The 16,878-nt window shown below is 41.0% G+C and overlaps 1 protein-coding gene across 1 annotated transcript in view; it reads left to right on the forward strand.

Annotated features, from left to right (window-relative positions):
- VAV3 (vav guanine nucleotide exchange factor 3) overlaps nt 1-16,878 on the forward strand; it is a 370,216-nt gene that overhangs the window by 151,652 nt on the left and 201,686 nt on the right. The window contains exon 2 of the mRNA XM_073592989.1: nt 415-531. Coding sequence (XP_073449090.1) covers nt 415-531 — 117 coding nt within the window. The remainder of the gene's footprint in view (nt 1-414; nt 532-16,878) is intronic.

The following is a 16,878-nucleotide window of genomic DNA, read 5'->3' on the forward strand; positions in this document are numbered from 1 at the left end:
CTGATTGTGGTTCTCTCAATCACAGTGAAATCCCTTCTTTCTGAGATTGGTAGTGGCGATCATCACAAAAGCTGACGATTGCATCTACAGCAAAGTTACAGAGCGAATCAATGTTTCCCATCTTTTACAATGTGTCTCCCCCTTGTCTCCCTGACACTTCCCTACGCTGCTCTGCTGATGGAGAGGGAGTCAAGTGCGGGCAAAAGTGCCGCTTGTGGCACCAGTGGCGGGGGTTGCCTACCCCTGCCATAGACAAACACTGGAAAATGCAAATCATTATGTTACTGTATTTTGTAACACTGACACTCATTTTTTTAAATCTAGAATCTTTGCTTTTATACATACTGTACAGTATATGGAGAAAACTGCATTGTGCCTACATACTAACTTATTTGTGTTTTCAATCTTTTACAGTTTCTTTGCCTTAAGAATATTCGCACATTCTTATCTGTGTGCTGTGAAGCCTTTGCTATGAAGAAAAGTGACCTGTTTGAAGCTTTTGACTTATTTGATGTGCGGGATTTTGCAAAGGTATTTAATATATCCATGTATATGTATGTATGTATAATTTTAATAGAATTTCCACTGGCTGAGATAAAAGAGAAAATGGGTATATTTATTTTAAATAGTATAATCCCAGAATGAACCCCATTTGTATCAGGATTTTTACATCAATAATAATATATACCGTTTTTACTTATTTTCATTAATAAAAGTGAAAAAATATATTTCATATTCCCACAACTCCTAAAGTTTTGGTCCACGGGTAAACAAAAAAAAACCCAACCAATTACAGCCAAATTTTTACCCATACAGAAGGAAATGAGGTGTCTATACTCAGCACAAAATATGTATCTGTAATTAACACAGATGTTACCTTTGCTGAGCTCATAGATACAGTGTGTTTAGGATCTGATTTGCCCCTAGGTTGTGTTTATATCAATGTATCAAATTCAGAGGAATTTAAAAAAAGCAGATGTTTTACCTGAAACTGATATTGAAGTGTGTAAAGCTAAGGGAAGATCATTTAGTAAATCAGCTACTTGGCATGCAAAACATATTTAATGCATTAAAGCAGCATTAACCCCAAAAATGCAATATATTGCAGTTTACCAATCAATAAATGTGGTGGCTGCATTCGTTTTCTTTTTTAGGCTTTTTCCCCTCTGGTTTCACCTGGTGATCTGGCCAGTAACACACCTTCTGTATTAGAGTGCCTCCACTCTGGATGAAGGAGCACAGGGGCACCTTTGTACAGCAGCATTGTCAGTATGGGGGGAGGGGAGTGTTAAATATATTTGCAGATTTAAAATAGAAGTAAGGTCCAAAGCTCTTTTGGCCCTACTTCTCCTGTGGACCACTGGAGTGCATGCAGCTCTGCAATCCTGTGACCCAAATTCAGCTAACAGTGGACTAAAGTTCACTGTCCGTTGAGGTCACTCGGCCAGTCCAGACTCTGAACTCTGAATTTAATGTCAGGAACCACCCAGATGCCTGAGTGGCAGTTGGCTCAGCCTCTCAGCACGCCGCTGAGAGCCTCAGGCAGTCGCTCCCGCGCCCTCCACAGTCCAGTGCTCCAATGAGCGTTGGTTTGGCAGAGCACAGAGGTATTATCTAACTAATTAAAAGCTGATCATTTTAAGCACCCTTGCCAGTGTTATTTGGTTTGTCTCATCCCTGTAACTGCAAGAGAGCTTAGTAAGCTGCATTTTCATAAATGGTCGCTTATAGGTTTAATACTGCTTTAAGACAAATGTTTAAGGCAAGATAACTCAGTATGATTGTAAATACTATTTATTTCTTGAGTTATTTCTTGTACAGTATATGTTCATATCTTTGAAGCTTGATGTTATCAGTTACTTTCATCCTGTACATTTTCCTGTACTTGGAAATGTAGTACTATGTATGTAGTAATGTGCTTCATCCACTAATATTAGTATTTTCACTTTGACCACACATTTACATCCTGTTTATTCACCCTAAAAGCTTATCATAAAATACTATCACCTCCTACTTTTAAAAGCAAGTCATCTAAATATAATGAGGCTGTAAAGCTGTGAACTCTTGCAGAACCCATTCAGTTTAAAGGCACCCTGTCACAGTGACCAACTAGCTGGCCCCAAGAGTCAACAGGAGATATCTTCAAATCCATTGACCTATACGTGTTCCCGGAATACTCTCTTAAGCCTGGTACACCCTATTTGTTTTTTTTTTATTTGGTTGAACGAGAAAAAAACCTGACACCTTAGAAGGAGCCGCTGTACTAACTATCCAATGTTAGTACAGTGATCTCCCCTGGTGTTCTATTGTGTGTTCCAACAGGGGGGACAGCCCCCCCGCCAGACCACTCTGGTCAGAGCTGTCAGATCTACTATACTTAGTAGATCAGGGGTGTCCAACCTTTTGACCTTCATGGGCCACATTGGAAGAATAGGAATTGTCTTAGGCCACACATAAAATATAGCTGATGAGCATAAAAAGGTGTTCAGGTAATGATCACTGATATAGATAATATGTACCTATCTGAATAAAATTTCATTTTTTTGTAATATTTTTTATTATAAAAGAAAAAGAGGGCAACATAAATCTAGTGCAATATTTGACACTCTTTTTGATAAACTAATGCATCAATATCTGGTTGAATGAATGTAGTGGCAATTCTCAATGAAGGTGCTCATCAAATATTTTGGTTCTAATTTTGTCCTTCATGTGCTTCATCCTTGAAAATAGTTGCTCACAAATATAGGTGCTGCCGAAAACTGATGGCATGAATAGGGCGTGAATAAAGCCTCATGTACACTGCTGCTGGTAAATGGATGTTTAGGAGCAGATGGGCATTTTTTTCAACTGCCCCTGAACTCTCCTCTATGTTATCTTATCAGTACATGTACACAGGGGCGTTTATAGTCATTTCTAAGCAGTTACGATTAGAGGCTTTTTTTGTAACCCAAAAAAATGCGTTCAGAAGCTGTGTTTAGAGGCATTTCAACGCGGCTAAACGCGGTAACTTGTATTTAGCCGCATTTCGTTTACAGGCGTTTTTCAATTTTGGCTATTTTGAAAAAAAATGCCACTAAATGTGGCATGTAAACGCGGCAAAACTGACGTTTGACATGTGGGTTACTATCTGTCAAGTTAAATCGTTCAGGAGAGGTTGTAAAAACATTCCGTCTACATTAAGCCTAAAAGTCCAGTAAAGAGAAACTGTCAAATTTTTCTTCGACCACATGTGTTCCCTAAGTGTGAATGCATTTTTACAAAAAAATCACCCCTCCAAAAAAAAAATCAACATTTTTAAGTAAGTTTACTGTCATGAACCTTGGAATACTGGATTGTCATGAAGCTTGGAATACTGAAGTATTTCTCCTTTGATTCTATTACACAGTGGGGGGTTTTCTGCCCTGTCTTAAGGCTAACCCCCTCCAGATGGCTCCATAGTCTGGAAGGAAGGCATTGTTCTGTGTTTGAACATTTGTTTATGTATTTTAATTACCCCCTGGGGCTTCTCTGTGTCATTACACATATCAGTCCTCCTATTCAAGCTATCAGACCAATCTCTGCTGACCCTGTTTCAAGTCCTCATTTGCATGGACAAGAGGACCTGAGTGAAGACTAGAGTGTACTTTACAATTGACCAATAGGAAAGTGGTTGTTGGGGGTGGGGTGTTCAAACTGCTGTGTATAAAAGTGTGTTGTGTGCATCAATAAAACTGAGATTCCTGTTTGAACTTACATACAGCCTGCCTGGTGTTTGTTCTGAGCTATCACAAATGGAAATGGAACAACATAGCTGTTGTTCGAATCCCGGAGCATTGGATGACCGAACCATCAGATGTGCCAATGTTATGCCAATTACACATGCAGTAGGTCTGCACTGTAGGTGCCAGCAATAACCCCATAGCAAGCCTGCCTTCTGTGTTTTTTTTACCATATGAGGACAGAGTTATAGGGATTTGGGTAAGAAGAGCTACATAAAAAGTGTCACGGGCTAAGTGACATTCCCAATCTTTCAATATTTTTACCAGGTTGCTAGACCTAGTTTTAAAGGCCTTGGGTGGTTATCTTTCAAGGCATCAAAATCTTTGTACTAGTATTGCATCCTGCCTTGTTGCCTGCCTTTTAGATCAGAACAGTTTCTTCATCCACGTGTTAGCACAAGATAATCCCTTTTGTGAATTAGCCAAAGTTATATTTCTACACAGATGAAAAAAACAAAGCATAGTAAAGCACATAACACTTGCAGTAAGGCTTTTTAGTACTGACCTTGGAAAGCCTTTAAAGAGTTTTTTGAAGCTTTTGGTGAAGGTGTGGCAGAACTATTATTTCCCCTTACTGCATATTGGTGTATGGGCTTTCCAGTTGCCTCCCACAACATTAAAGGTAGCTATGAGCCCAACCTTTGGCTTGCATGTGGCCCTCTGTTACTTTTTGACACTAATCTGTGATTCCCTATTGCCCCTTTGTGGCAGTGACATCTCATGTCCCATGTAAAAAAGTCTCCTGAAGCATGTCCCCAATCTCCACAACTCCTATACCATATTTACAATCTCCAACAGTCTCCTGCAACATGTTCACAGTCCTCAACCATCTCTTGTATCATGTCTGTAGTCTCTGACCATCTCCTATACCATGTCTACAGTCTCTAACCATCTCCTGTACCATATCTGCAGTCTCTAACCATATCCTGTACCATGTCTGCAGTCTCTAACCATCTCTTGTACCATGTCTACATTCTCTGTTTATCTCTTGTATTATGTCCACAGTATCTGACTATCTCCTGTATTATATCCACAGTCTCTGACCATCTTCTGTATTATGTGCACAGTCTCTGACTATATGTTGTATCACGCCCATAGTCTTTAACTATATTCTGTTGTTGTGTGTCTCTGACTTAGAACATTTGTTGAATTTTTTTGTGCATCCCTTTGGTGATATCAAGGGCTGCACTTGGGCTACACTTGAGGCCACCCATATCTAGAAAGTTGACTACCAATGATGTAATCCAGCGTTTCTCAACCTTTTTTCTGTCAAGCCACCCTTCAAAACTATGGACAATCTCAAGGCAACCTGCAAAATTATTCTTGAGGCGCCCCATTCTAAGATGTAAAAACTATTCTGATAGTTTTACATAATGCAGCAACATTAATACACGTAGGACACCCAACGTTAAAGGTGATTTATTCTTCCAAAGCAAATGCACGTTTGCAAACTGGTACTAGTATTCCAATGTTTCTCTTCTCCCTCAGTTTTTCTCCATCACTTAGCTAATGAGACCCCCAACGCTGATGGAGGGAGGCAAGGGAGGGTCAAACAAGGATGATATGCAGGCAACTGGCATCCTCCATATCAACTGATGATGTCATTGGTCATTAGGAGGTTGGCAGCTGGAAGCTTGTAATGGTGTGCAATGAAAACCTGTGGCTTTGTGTAGCTAAAAGGCAGATTTCATCCACCCACCAGCTTGTATATAATTTTAGGCCATTTTGCCAAAGCACTCCTGAAGAAACCTCAAGGCACACTGGTTGGAAAAGGCTGGTCTAAGCCATGGCAAACTACATTTTGAGAAGTATTCCTATGTGTCATCACTGTTCCTGACAAACTCCTCTTCATAATATCATGCTGCCCTCACAGTGACTGTAGAAGGAGGCAGCTTTCGGTCACCAAGCCCGTGTTAATAACATTAAATAGTGTTCATTATTAATTATATTTCTCTTCCTCCTTGCCTAAGCTTTCTGTGTATCAGGATAATGGAGCTGTTCATGGCCTCATTACCGTGTAAAACCTTAATTTGTTTCCCTTTTGCTTTATGGTTTCAGAGTTCAGATAAAAGGGGCTGTAAATTATCATTACCAAAAGCAATGCAGGTTAACTGGTATAAATGAAATAATGCACTGCCATTCATCAGGTTAATTAGAGTGATTCAGAAATCATGTGCCTGTAGCTGGATTATTGAGGAGGCGTATGCGGGAAGAACTATTGTTTCACATGTAGAGAAGTAGATATTTGTTGAGTTGCTTAAAAATATAAGATGCGATAGGCATGAACTAAGCACACTGGATTAGCACACCGGATTTCTAGCAGATATCTTTCTGTACCGGCAGGGTTTTAAGTATATAAAACATGGAAAAATGAGCATGTATTGCAAAAATGTTATAGGAGGATAAAAATAAAGGGAGCACAGTACATAAAATAAAGAACACAAAGTCTGTGCTATGGCTTCATGCACATAGACGTACAGTATGAATTTATGCACCATTAATGTCGTGCTTTTTACATGCATTTATGCATGTTTATGTGTGTTTATGTGGAATTACAGGCATATGGTGTTTAGAAGCGCTTGAGCATAAATTCATTCTATTGGCTAGAATTTTTATTATATCCACTAGAAAAAATATACATGCATAACGTTTTTGAGTGTTTACGTGCGTTCATGTAAATTATGCTCATAAGTTCCTCTCCAAACACAGTTTGGGGGCATTTTTTTCTGCTTCTAAACACTGCTCTTAAAATATGAATCTAAACGCCTAATGTGTATGACCACATAGGCTAACATTGAACTGAGTTTAAAGGTATAAAATAAGCTGGAGGCCTGTAAATTTGTGTTTTTTGCTCCTGTGTACATGAGGTATAAGTCATCATGAACACTGGGAGTGTTTGAGGCTTCAGTTTTTAAGTATGAGTGGAAGTTACAGGGGCTCCATCCACCTTATTTGTAGGCAGCCTATCAAACACATATGCCGTGTACACACGGGCGGACTTTTCGGCATCAAAGGTCCGACGGTCTTTCCGACAGACTTTCAACAGACTTTTGACGGACTTCTGATGGACTTTCGAACGAACGGACTTGCCTACACATGATCACACCAAAGTCCGACGGATTCGTAGGTGATGACGTATGACCGGACTAAAATAAGAAAGTTCATAGCCAGTAGCCAATAGCTGCCCTAGCGTCGGTTTTAATCCGTTGGACTAGCATACAGACGAATGGATTTTTCGACCTGACTCAAATCCGTCGGAAAGATTTGAAACATGTTTTAAATCTAAAGTCCGTCCGATTTTCGACCGAAATCATCCGCTGCAGGTCCGATGAAGCCCACACGCGGTCGGATTGTCCGATGGATTCGTTCCGTCGGACCAGTCTGGTCGAAACGTCCGCCCATGTGTACGCGGCATAAGACGCTGACTGCTGCTGCTTCTGCTGAACGGTGCACCACATTGGTAACTATGTTTATGTAACTATGCTTCATTTACACAGGCGTTTAAGCACTACTGCAAGTCCCAGCCCCATGAATCTACAGACTTTTGCAGCCAAGTTGATAGCGGGGTGCAGAAAGCTGCGGCTTTGTGTGTACTTTGTGTGCACCCAGCAAAGATCACAGCAGGTAATTACCGGCTGTGCAACCCATCATGAATAGCTGCAGCCATCAACAGCCTGTCCTTGCACTGTAGAAGTCAGCACACGCAGCTGTCCGCACACAGTTGTCTATTCCAGCCACAGGAATCAATAGATTCTTGATGCTGGGATTTACAGCATGGTTAAACACCATATGTGTGTGCAGGGGGTGTTCCAGGCGTGCCTGGGCACACACTAATCCCTACATGACGTGAGGATTCCCCCTACTGCCTGGGCTTCCCCTCGTGTTGGCTCCCCCTACCCCTCAGTGCTGCTGGTGTACCTCCTCTTCTCATCCTCGGATGCTGCTTTAGGATGGAGAGCAGGGGAAGGGTCTAGTAAATATTTAATTTACCGGCCCCTTCCTTTTTTAAATGAACACAGGGAATACACTCACTCACTGTGTCCATTTATGACTCAAGAATAGTAAATGGTGTTTACTATGCTTCAGTTTGTGAATGAACAGGAAGCCACTCAGCACAGAACACTTCCCATTCATTCACTGTCCAGTGCAGCTGAGGCATGTGTGTTTGAGCTTTGGGGTGCACACCCAATGCTATAGGCTGTTCAAACCTATGTTAAACACTCATGCGAATGCAGCCTTGCAATGTGCAATTTGCACCAAGGGATGAATGCCTGGAATGCAAGCAGTCTGTATTCTGGGCAATTGTCCCTGGGTGCATACTGCACTAAACACAGGTACCACTTGGTGCACCATCTAACTCTGTCCAGCCGCAGCAGCTGTCTGTTCCGTCCACTCGCACCAAAACGCCAGATGGTGGAAGTGTGTTATTTCAAGGAGTCTCCCTGATTTTGCTGCACTGTGTATCAGTGTGTGTGAATTTAAAATCACATGCTAATTTGACATCTGTAACAATTGGGTTCTAATATTTTGGTGAACAATTTGTATTTGCTGAAGATCACTGAGAGTTGGAGAGCACATTTTATGGAAAAAAAGTTATTCCTTTCTTAAACACTGCAGATTTTCATGGTAACATAAATACAATAAAAACTGACTTTTAATTGGTGATCTATAAAATCTATCTGAAGATTGCAAAGACAAGGCTGTGCATTCCTAATAAAGTATTTTATGCACAGCCTTGTCTATGCAATCCTCAGACAGCTTTTATAGATTACTAGTCATCTTTTATTGTATTTATGTACTGTGCCCAGATCTCTGTCTTTTTCTATGCTATTACCTGGCACGCAGTTTTCCTAATTTTGTAGCAGGTGTTTTGCTTACATACTGTTTAACCACGTGACCATACAGGCCAAATTGCTAGTGCTGGCAGTGATCGGGGGCTGATCCTGCTAACACTGCATTTTTGGGGACACTATACTATTGCATACCTACCAACTTTCTGAGCTGGAAATGAGGGACACCTATTATCAAAAGTATGTAGGCATAGGACACACCTCCTGCCAAGGCCCTTAGACCCCTTTCACACTGGGGCGCTTTTCATGCGTTTTTGCGCTAAAAATAGCGCCTGAAAAGCGCCTCTCAAGCTACCCCAATGTGAAAGCCCGAGTGCTTTCACACTGGGGTGGTCGCTTGCAGGATGGGAAAAATAGTCCTGCAAGCAGCATCTTTGGGCCTGTGGGGGAGCGGTGTATACACCGCTCCTCCACCGCCCCTGCCATTGAAATCAATGGGCAGCGCTGCCGAATCGCCCGCAAAGTGCTTCGACCGCAGCGTTTTGCGGGCCCTTATTCGGCTGCTAACAGAGGCGAAAAGCGCCCCACTAGTGGCCGAAGCTATAACAGCGGTAAAGTGCCACTAAAACTAGCGGCGCTTTACCGGTAACACCCCTGCCCCAGTGTGAAAGTGACCGTAAAGGAGGATTATACAAAAAAATTATTAGATAAACCTACAAGTGCTTTTTTTTTTTTAACACTACTATTTCTTTTGAAATTTACAAATGCAGCAATTTAGAAATCGGATGAAAGGTTTAGCACTGTGAAATACTTTTTGATAGATAAATAGTGCATTTTATATACAACTATATAAATCAGACCAAAATGAGGGACAAATGAGGAGGAAAGAGGGACAGAGGGACTTTGTTCTGAATGAGGGACGGTCCCACAAAATCAATTGTATGCTATTGGGGACACTGTATAGTTCTGATTAAGATGCTGATCCGTACAGACACTATACTAGTAATGGCGGTAATCATAGTGTGACTGTAAAAGTGTGGCGGTCAATCTGGTGCTAACTGACACTGGCTGGGAAGGACACTTAGGATGCATTCACACTACAGAGTTTTGAAATCAAGTCTGCCCACGATTTGACAGAGTGCTGATGTGTGAATGACAACACGGAACTCGCATTTGAGATCCCTTTCATTTGAATGACACCTCAAATCATGGTGTTAGTCTGCCATGATTGTCGCGCGATAAAACATGCTGCAGTCGTGGCAACCCGCATCGCGGGACGCATGTTGCCCAGAAATAGTTCAGGAGCTACTTTGGGGTGATATGCGTCCCGTGATCTGGGTTGCCGTGATTGCAGCACGTTTATCGCGCGACAGCCGCAGCAGACCCGCACTGCGATTTGAGGTATCATTCAAATGAATGGCATCGCAAATGCGAGTTCCGCATTTTGTCATTCACACATCAGCGCTGTCAAATCTGCCCGCGATTCAAAATGCCGTAGTGTGAATGCAGCCTAACTGACTAACTGACATTGATGTTTCTAGTGACACTAATATAGTTATCAGTCATAATAATGTACACTGTACTAATGACAGTGGGTTGGAAGACAGGGTGATCAGGAGGGCAATCAAGGGCTTAACTGTGTGTGTGTGCTGCTTGTACTCACTGATTTGGCTGGGTTTCTCTCAGTGGCGGCTGGTGCTCCATCTTTGGGGGGGGCAGCAAACAATAATATTAATTCGCCATTGTCACACAACTGGGTGGGCTCAGGGTGCAGTGCTCTGCGCCCCGAGCCCACCCTTTTTTTAATCCAATTAGAGCCTCAGGCTCTAATCACGTGCTTAAAAAAAAAAAAAAAACATTGAAATCCATGCGTCCGGCGCACTGCATGTAGATTAGGTGCCGGGGGCATGGATTAGGGGGGTGGCACCCCTAATGGAGCAGTCGCCATTGGTTTCTCTCCTTGCTTCCAGGGAGAAATTCAGCCAGAGCCTGTGTTTACAAAAACAGAGCCCTTTGCTGTGATTGGCCACAGCCAATCAGCAGGTATACTGTCATAATCATTGGATTAACTTGCTGACAAACTCATGCTGTGTCCAGTCACAGCACAGGTCAGCAAGCGCACCCAAAAACCAGGAAGGTCACCACAACATACGGGTACATACGGGTACAGCAGTGCCTGGCTGTGTTGCCCACCCGCAGTGTACATATTGCAGGAATCTACTGCAATTTTTTTTTAAAGTGCTTTTTCAGCCAAAACTTTTTCTGATAGTATTAGGTGGAGTTGGGAAGGGTTAGACATCCTATTAGGTTTTTACTTCTATCTCAGGCTTCGTTAGCTATTTCACCTCTTTGAACATACAAAGTACGTCCAGAGAGTAAAGAGTTTAAAACAAGTTCCTGGCTGCAGAAGCAGCCAGGAACTTGTTATTGTATTGTACAAGCGACTCTTGGCTGTCATGTAAAAGTGATCCAGACAACTGTATAAGCTGGCCGATCACTTTCACAGTGCAGGCAGTATGACCCCAGTGTCTCTGTAAAGGGGATCTGTCACCTGCCCATTGCTATCACATAGGGGGTTTGTTACCCCCCCTTGTGATAATAATAAAGGTAAATAAAAAAAAAAATGATAATAAAATGTAATAAAAAAATGAAATGTAATCCTCTCGCCCTGCACACACCATCACATGTAAAGGCACATGTAGGCCATGTGTATGTAGGCCATGATTGCACCACACATTTGAGGTATTGCCATGAACATTGAAGTGAGATCAATAATTACGCGGTCATAATTTATGGTTTACTATGAACGGCAAGTGAGGATTTTTTTTCCTGGATTAATGAAAGCAGAGAATCAATTTTAAATAAATGACTGCATCACACAGGCATAGTGGTAAGTCAAAGAAGAGGAATACAGTTACTAATAATAACCATTTGTTAACACTTATTCTTTAACCTTAGTCAATTGCAATATATACACTGAAATGACGTGCAGAACTGTGCACAATTACTGTGTTACTTAGTAGTCACGCTAGCAAATACTTTTCAAAAGTGGGTACCATTGCAGCACACTTGGACAGTATTAAAAAAATATAATGTACTAATAGATATAACAACCTAATATAATAACCAGCACATTTTATATATCCTTCTTATTCAGAAAATGTTTAGTGAAAACGGCATTTCCCTGCATATGTATTTCATTTGTTTAATTTAAAAATTCTATCTGCATAAAAAAAACCCCCAGAAAAGTTTCATATTTAATATACAAAACATCTAATATTGATAAAAGGACTAATGCCGCGTACACACGGTCGGACTTTTCGTCTACAAAAGTCCGACAGCCTGTCCGACAGACTTCCGACGTACCTTCGGCGGACTTGCGGCAGACTTTGTTACGAACGGACTTACACACACACGACCACACAAAAGTACGACAGCCTAGTACGCGGTGACGTACACCAAGTCCGACGAGACTATAAAACGGAAGTTCAATAGCCCGTACGACACCCTTTGGGCTCCTTCTGCTAATCTCGTGTTTATCTCGTGTTAGTAGAAGTTTGGTGAGAGACGATTCGCGCTTGTGAGACTCGTATTTTTCAGTTCGTTTTAACTGTTGTTCAGTCTGTGCTTGTGAGGTTTGTATCTGCTTTTCAGTGCGTTTGGTCAGTTGGCATTGAGAAATCTTTGTTTTATTGGCCGCTCGTTCCTGATTTTCAGGTCGTTCTTCACAGGCCTTGCTGTTCTTCAGTGCGTTCTGTTTAGTGCGTTCTGACCAGCCGACCGTTTTGAAGCCATGTTACCTGTACGTACTCGTCGTAGAGCTCGTGCATTGTATGTGCTTGGTGCTGTAGTTTATTCTTCAGCCCAAGACCAGTCCATGAACAGGGCGAGGAGGAGTTCATGGACCAAGAATTGGTTGCTTCAGCGTGACCAGTTCTGTCACATGCCTTTGCTCCGTGAGATCCGTGAGAATAATCCTGAGGATTTCAGGAACTTTCTCCGGATGACGGACCCCGTTTTTGACCGTTTGTTGGCTTTGCTGACCCCCTATATCAGCAGGCAGGATACCTGCATGAGGCAAGCCATCACTCCGGAGCAGAGGCTGGTCGCTACCTTGCGGTATTTGGCCACAGGGAGAAGCCTGCAGGACCTTAAGTTCTCGACAGGCATCTCCCCCCAGGCTCTGGGGATCATTATCCCAGAGACCTGTTCTGCCATCATACAGGTCCTGCAGAAGGACTATATTAAGGTAAGATATTTTTCTTTTATTAGCATCACATGTTCTTTTATGTAATCTTTGATAATATAATGTATTTCTTGCTTCAAACACTACTTACCATCATTGCAATATAGTGTGAATGTCCCCTTTTTATCCTCACACATGCTGGATTTTTTTCCTGTTATTTTTTGTCATGCATGTATATTTTCCTTCAATAACCTTCCCAGCATGAAGTGATGGGAACATATCCACCTAGTCTACTCATTTAGAATGTATTTTGTTTGAGTGTATTTAGTTTGCTGCTAATGAGCAATTATCTAGATTTCACAACCCCCCCCCCCCCACCTAAACTCACTCCAAATAGTTTGCTGCTAATGAGCAATTATCTAGATTTCACAACCCCCCCCCCCCCCCACCTAAACTCACTCCAAATAGTTTGCTGCTAATGAGCAATTATCTAGATTTCACAACCCCCCCCCCCCCCCACCTAAACTCACTCCAAATAGTTTGCTGCTAATGAGCAATTATCTAGATTTCACAACCCCCCCCCCCCCCCACCTAAACTCACTCCAAATAGTTTGCTGCTAATGAGCAATTATCTAGATTTCACAACCCCCCCCCCCCCCCCACCTAAACTCACTCCAAATAGTTTGCTGCTAATGAGCAATTATCTAGATTTCACAACCCCCCCCCCCCCCACCTAAACTCACTCCAAATAGTTTGCTGCTAATGAGCAATTATCTAGATTTCACAACCCCCCCCCCCCCCCACCTAAACTCACTCCAAATAGTTTGCTGCTAATGAGCAATTATCTAGATTTCACAACCCCCCCCCCCCCACCTAAACTCACTCCAAATAGTTTGCTGCTAATGAGCAATTATCTAGATTTCACAACCCCCCCCCCCCCCACCTAAACTCACTCCAAATAGTTTGCTGCTAATGAGCAATTATCTAGATTTCACAACCCCCCCCCCCCCCACCTAAACTCACTCCAAATAGTTTGCTGCTAATGAGCAATTATCTAGATTTCACAACCCCCCCCCCCCCCACCTAAACTCACTCCAAATAGTTTGCTGCTAATGAGCAATTATCTAGATTTCACAACCCCCCCACCCCCACCCTCGTTAAAATTTGCTGGAATGTTCTGTGGTGTTGATTTGTCTAAAGCAAATATATGTGGCACTTTGCAAAATGCATGTGCACTCTACAAGTGCATTTGTTCCAGTGCTTTAGTAAATGAGCAGAAGCTCTGCTGATTTCCATCATCAAATCATATGCAAGCCTCAAAGTGTTTTCATTAATTGCCCTTGCATGTGATTGTGTACTCCTTGCAACATGAATGCCTTTTTACATTACCTCATTTACTGTAAGCTGGTTAGCAACTGCACCTGCAGAGTGCGACAACTGCAGTCTTGTAGCCTTTTTAGTCCCTAAATTCCTGCGTGTCCTCAAAGTAATTTTTTTTTGGGATTTCACAACCCCCTAAAATGTAATCAATGTTCCATCAGAGGGGGTGAGCAATCTGATAAGTGTGCCTTTCCATATTAGTTATTCCAGAACAATTAAATTATTGAATGTTATACTGATGCTGGGGAATAATGTTTTTAATTGTCTAATTTTCTTGCAATGTTAGCTTACAAATTAATTGATTTTGGTTTTCTTTTTTGATTTCCCAGTTTCCTTCAACGCCACAGGAATGGCAGACTGTGGCATCCCATTTTGCCAGCCGTTGGGACTTTCCCAATTGTGGAGGGGCTATAGATGGGAAACATGTCCACATTGTGCCACCACCCCATTCGGGGTCATATTATTTTAATTATAAGGGGTTCCACAGTATTGTTTTAATGGCGGTGGTGTCGGCACACTATGATTTTTTATATGTGGACGTGGGGAAGAATGGCCGGATGTCGGATGGAGGAGTATTTGCCCAGACGGAGTTCTGCCAGCGTCTCCAGAGTGGTGGCCTGGGATTGCCACCTGATGAGGATAACGTGGAAGGACTCCCCTTTGTCTTCATTGCCGATGAAGCCTTCGCTCTCAGCAAGCACCTCATGAGGCCATTCCCCCAAAGAACACTCACCCCGGAGAGGAGGGTTTTTAATTACCGGCTGGCCAGAGCTAGAAGAGTGGTTGAGAATGCGTTTGGAATTCTGGCCAGCCGGTTCCGCCTGTTTCAAACAGCCATTAATTTGGCGGAATACAAACTTAATTTTATTGTTTTATCGTGCTGCATTCTGCACAACTTTTTAAATAAGCATGCTCCAAATTATATAGGCACAGTTGGGCCTGAGGCCGGACAAATAGAAGCCAACCTTCCAGGCCTGGATACTGTCCGTACTGGCTTGGCCCCCCAAAGTGCCCGTCAAGTTAGACAGCAATATGTTAATTATTTTATGGGTAGGGGGGCCATTGCAATGGGCCAGGATATATAATTTTTGACAATAAAAAAATTATTGATGAAATCTTGCATTATATTTATTGCTTGCCTTTCTTTTGGGCTGTCTCCTAGGTTATGGTCGAGCAGTTGTAGTGCCAACTGTATTGTAATTTTAAATGTCTAAATAAGCTCCATTGCCACTGTAAACAACTTTTTTACAATTATAACTAAAATGATACTGAGCCTTGAAATAACAAACCACACATTTATTTAATTCCTATAAGGAGATGTTTTTATTAATGGTTGTTATGCATTCAGTTCTGCATTTAGTATAAAATGTTCATTGACAAAAATAGAATGATATCTTAATAATGTAGCAAAATATAATTATATCTAAATATTTATACCTAAATCCACAAAAAAATATTTTTGGCTTTTTGATTTTCACAAACAGGCTTTTTTTTTGGTTTGGGGAAAATCAAGTTTTGTTTTGTGTTTTTTTTTTTTTTTTTTTGTTTTTAAAGCAATTTTTGTGTTTATGTTTTTATTTTTTTAGCAAGTTATTTTAGTTTTTATTTTTTTTGAATAAAGTTTGTATATTTTTGTTTTTTTGGTTTTTGAAAATCAAGTGTTTTTTAATTTTTTTTTTTTTTTTAATCATGTTTTTTATTTTTTTTTGGTTTTTTAAAATCTATTTTTTAATTTTTTTTGTTTTTTTAAAATCAAGTTTTTTCTTTTTTTTGGTTTTTTAAAATCTATTTTTTTTTTTTTTTTGGTTTTTTAAAATCAATTTTTTTTTTTTTTTTTGGTTTTTTTAAAATCAAGTTTTTTTTTTTTTTGTTTTTTTAAAATCAAGTTTTTTTTTTTTTTGTTTTTTTAAAATCAAGTTTTTTCTTTTTTTTGGTTTTTTTAAATCAAGTTTTTTTTTTTTTTGGGTTTTTTAAAATCAAGTTTTTTATTTTTTTGATTTTTTGTGTTTTTTTGAAAATCAATTTTTATTTTTTTGTGGATTTGTGAGGTATTTACAAGAAACAGCCCTCCTTTTTTACATTAGCTTAAACAGCCATTTATGTTCTGGCCAAAACAAAAAAGAGAAGGCCCAGAATGGGGTCAGCAAAACAGGAAATGAAGGACATGATTGATGTTTTGGGGTTTAAAAAAGGGCATTTAGATTCGACCCAAAACATCAATCATGTCCTTCATTTCCTGCTGCATACGATCCAGCCGATTCCGCATTTGATCGATCTCCCCATTCCAGGCCATGATTTGAGCAATTAGCCGTTGGGCACTGTCTGGGGTAAAATAGTCAGTTGGACCTAAAGTGGAATGAAAAAAAAAATATGTTTAGAAATATGCACACATAAGTTTACCTTACCATAAAGCTGGTGTCTCAGACACTGACCTGGTGGGGTGCCCATGTCGCAAAGTTCATTAACATCCTCGGGGGTGGCGCTGTTGCTTGACTCCAGCACAACCAGATCACCTAAAATAGAGTAGAAAAATTACATAAAATAAAAGGCAGCCATGCATAGATTACCGTAAGCTGGTGTGTCAGACACTGACCTGGTGGGGTGCCCATGTCGCCCACCTCTCCTTCCTCCACATCCTCAATGGGACTTGTGCTTATTTCCCAATCATGTTTTGCTTTGGGTTGGCTGAGTGATTTTTCCCCTATGTGAAACAAAAAATTATTTTAATCTAATTAGCACACAGATATTTTAGTACATAGTAATT

The sequence above is a fragment of the Aquarana catesbeiana genome, linkage group LG07 (genome assembly GCF_042186555.1).
Source record: "Aquarana catesbeiana isolate 2022-GZ linkage group LG07, ASM4218655v1, whole genome shotgun sequence".
NCBI lineage: Eukaryota > Metazoa > Chordata > Amphibia > Anura > Ranidae > Aquarana > Aquarana catesbeiana.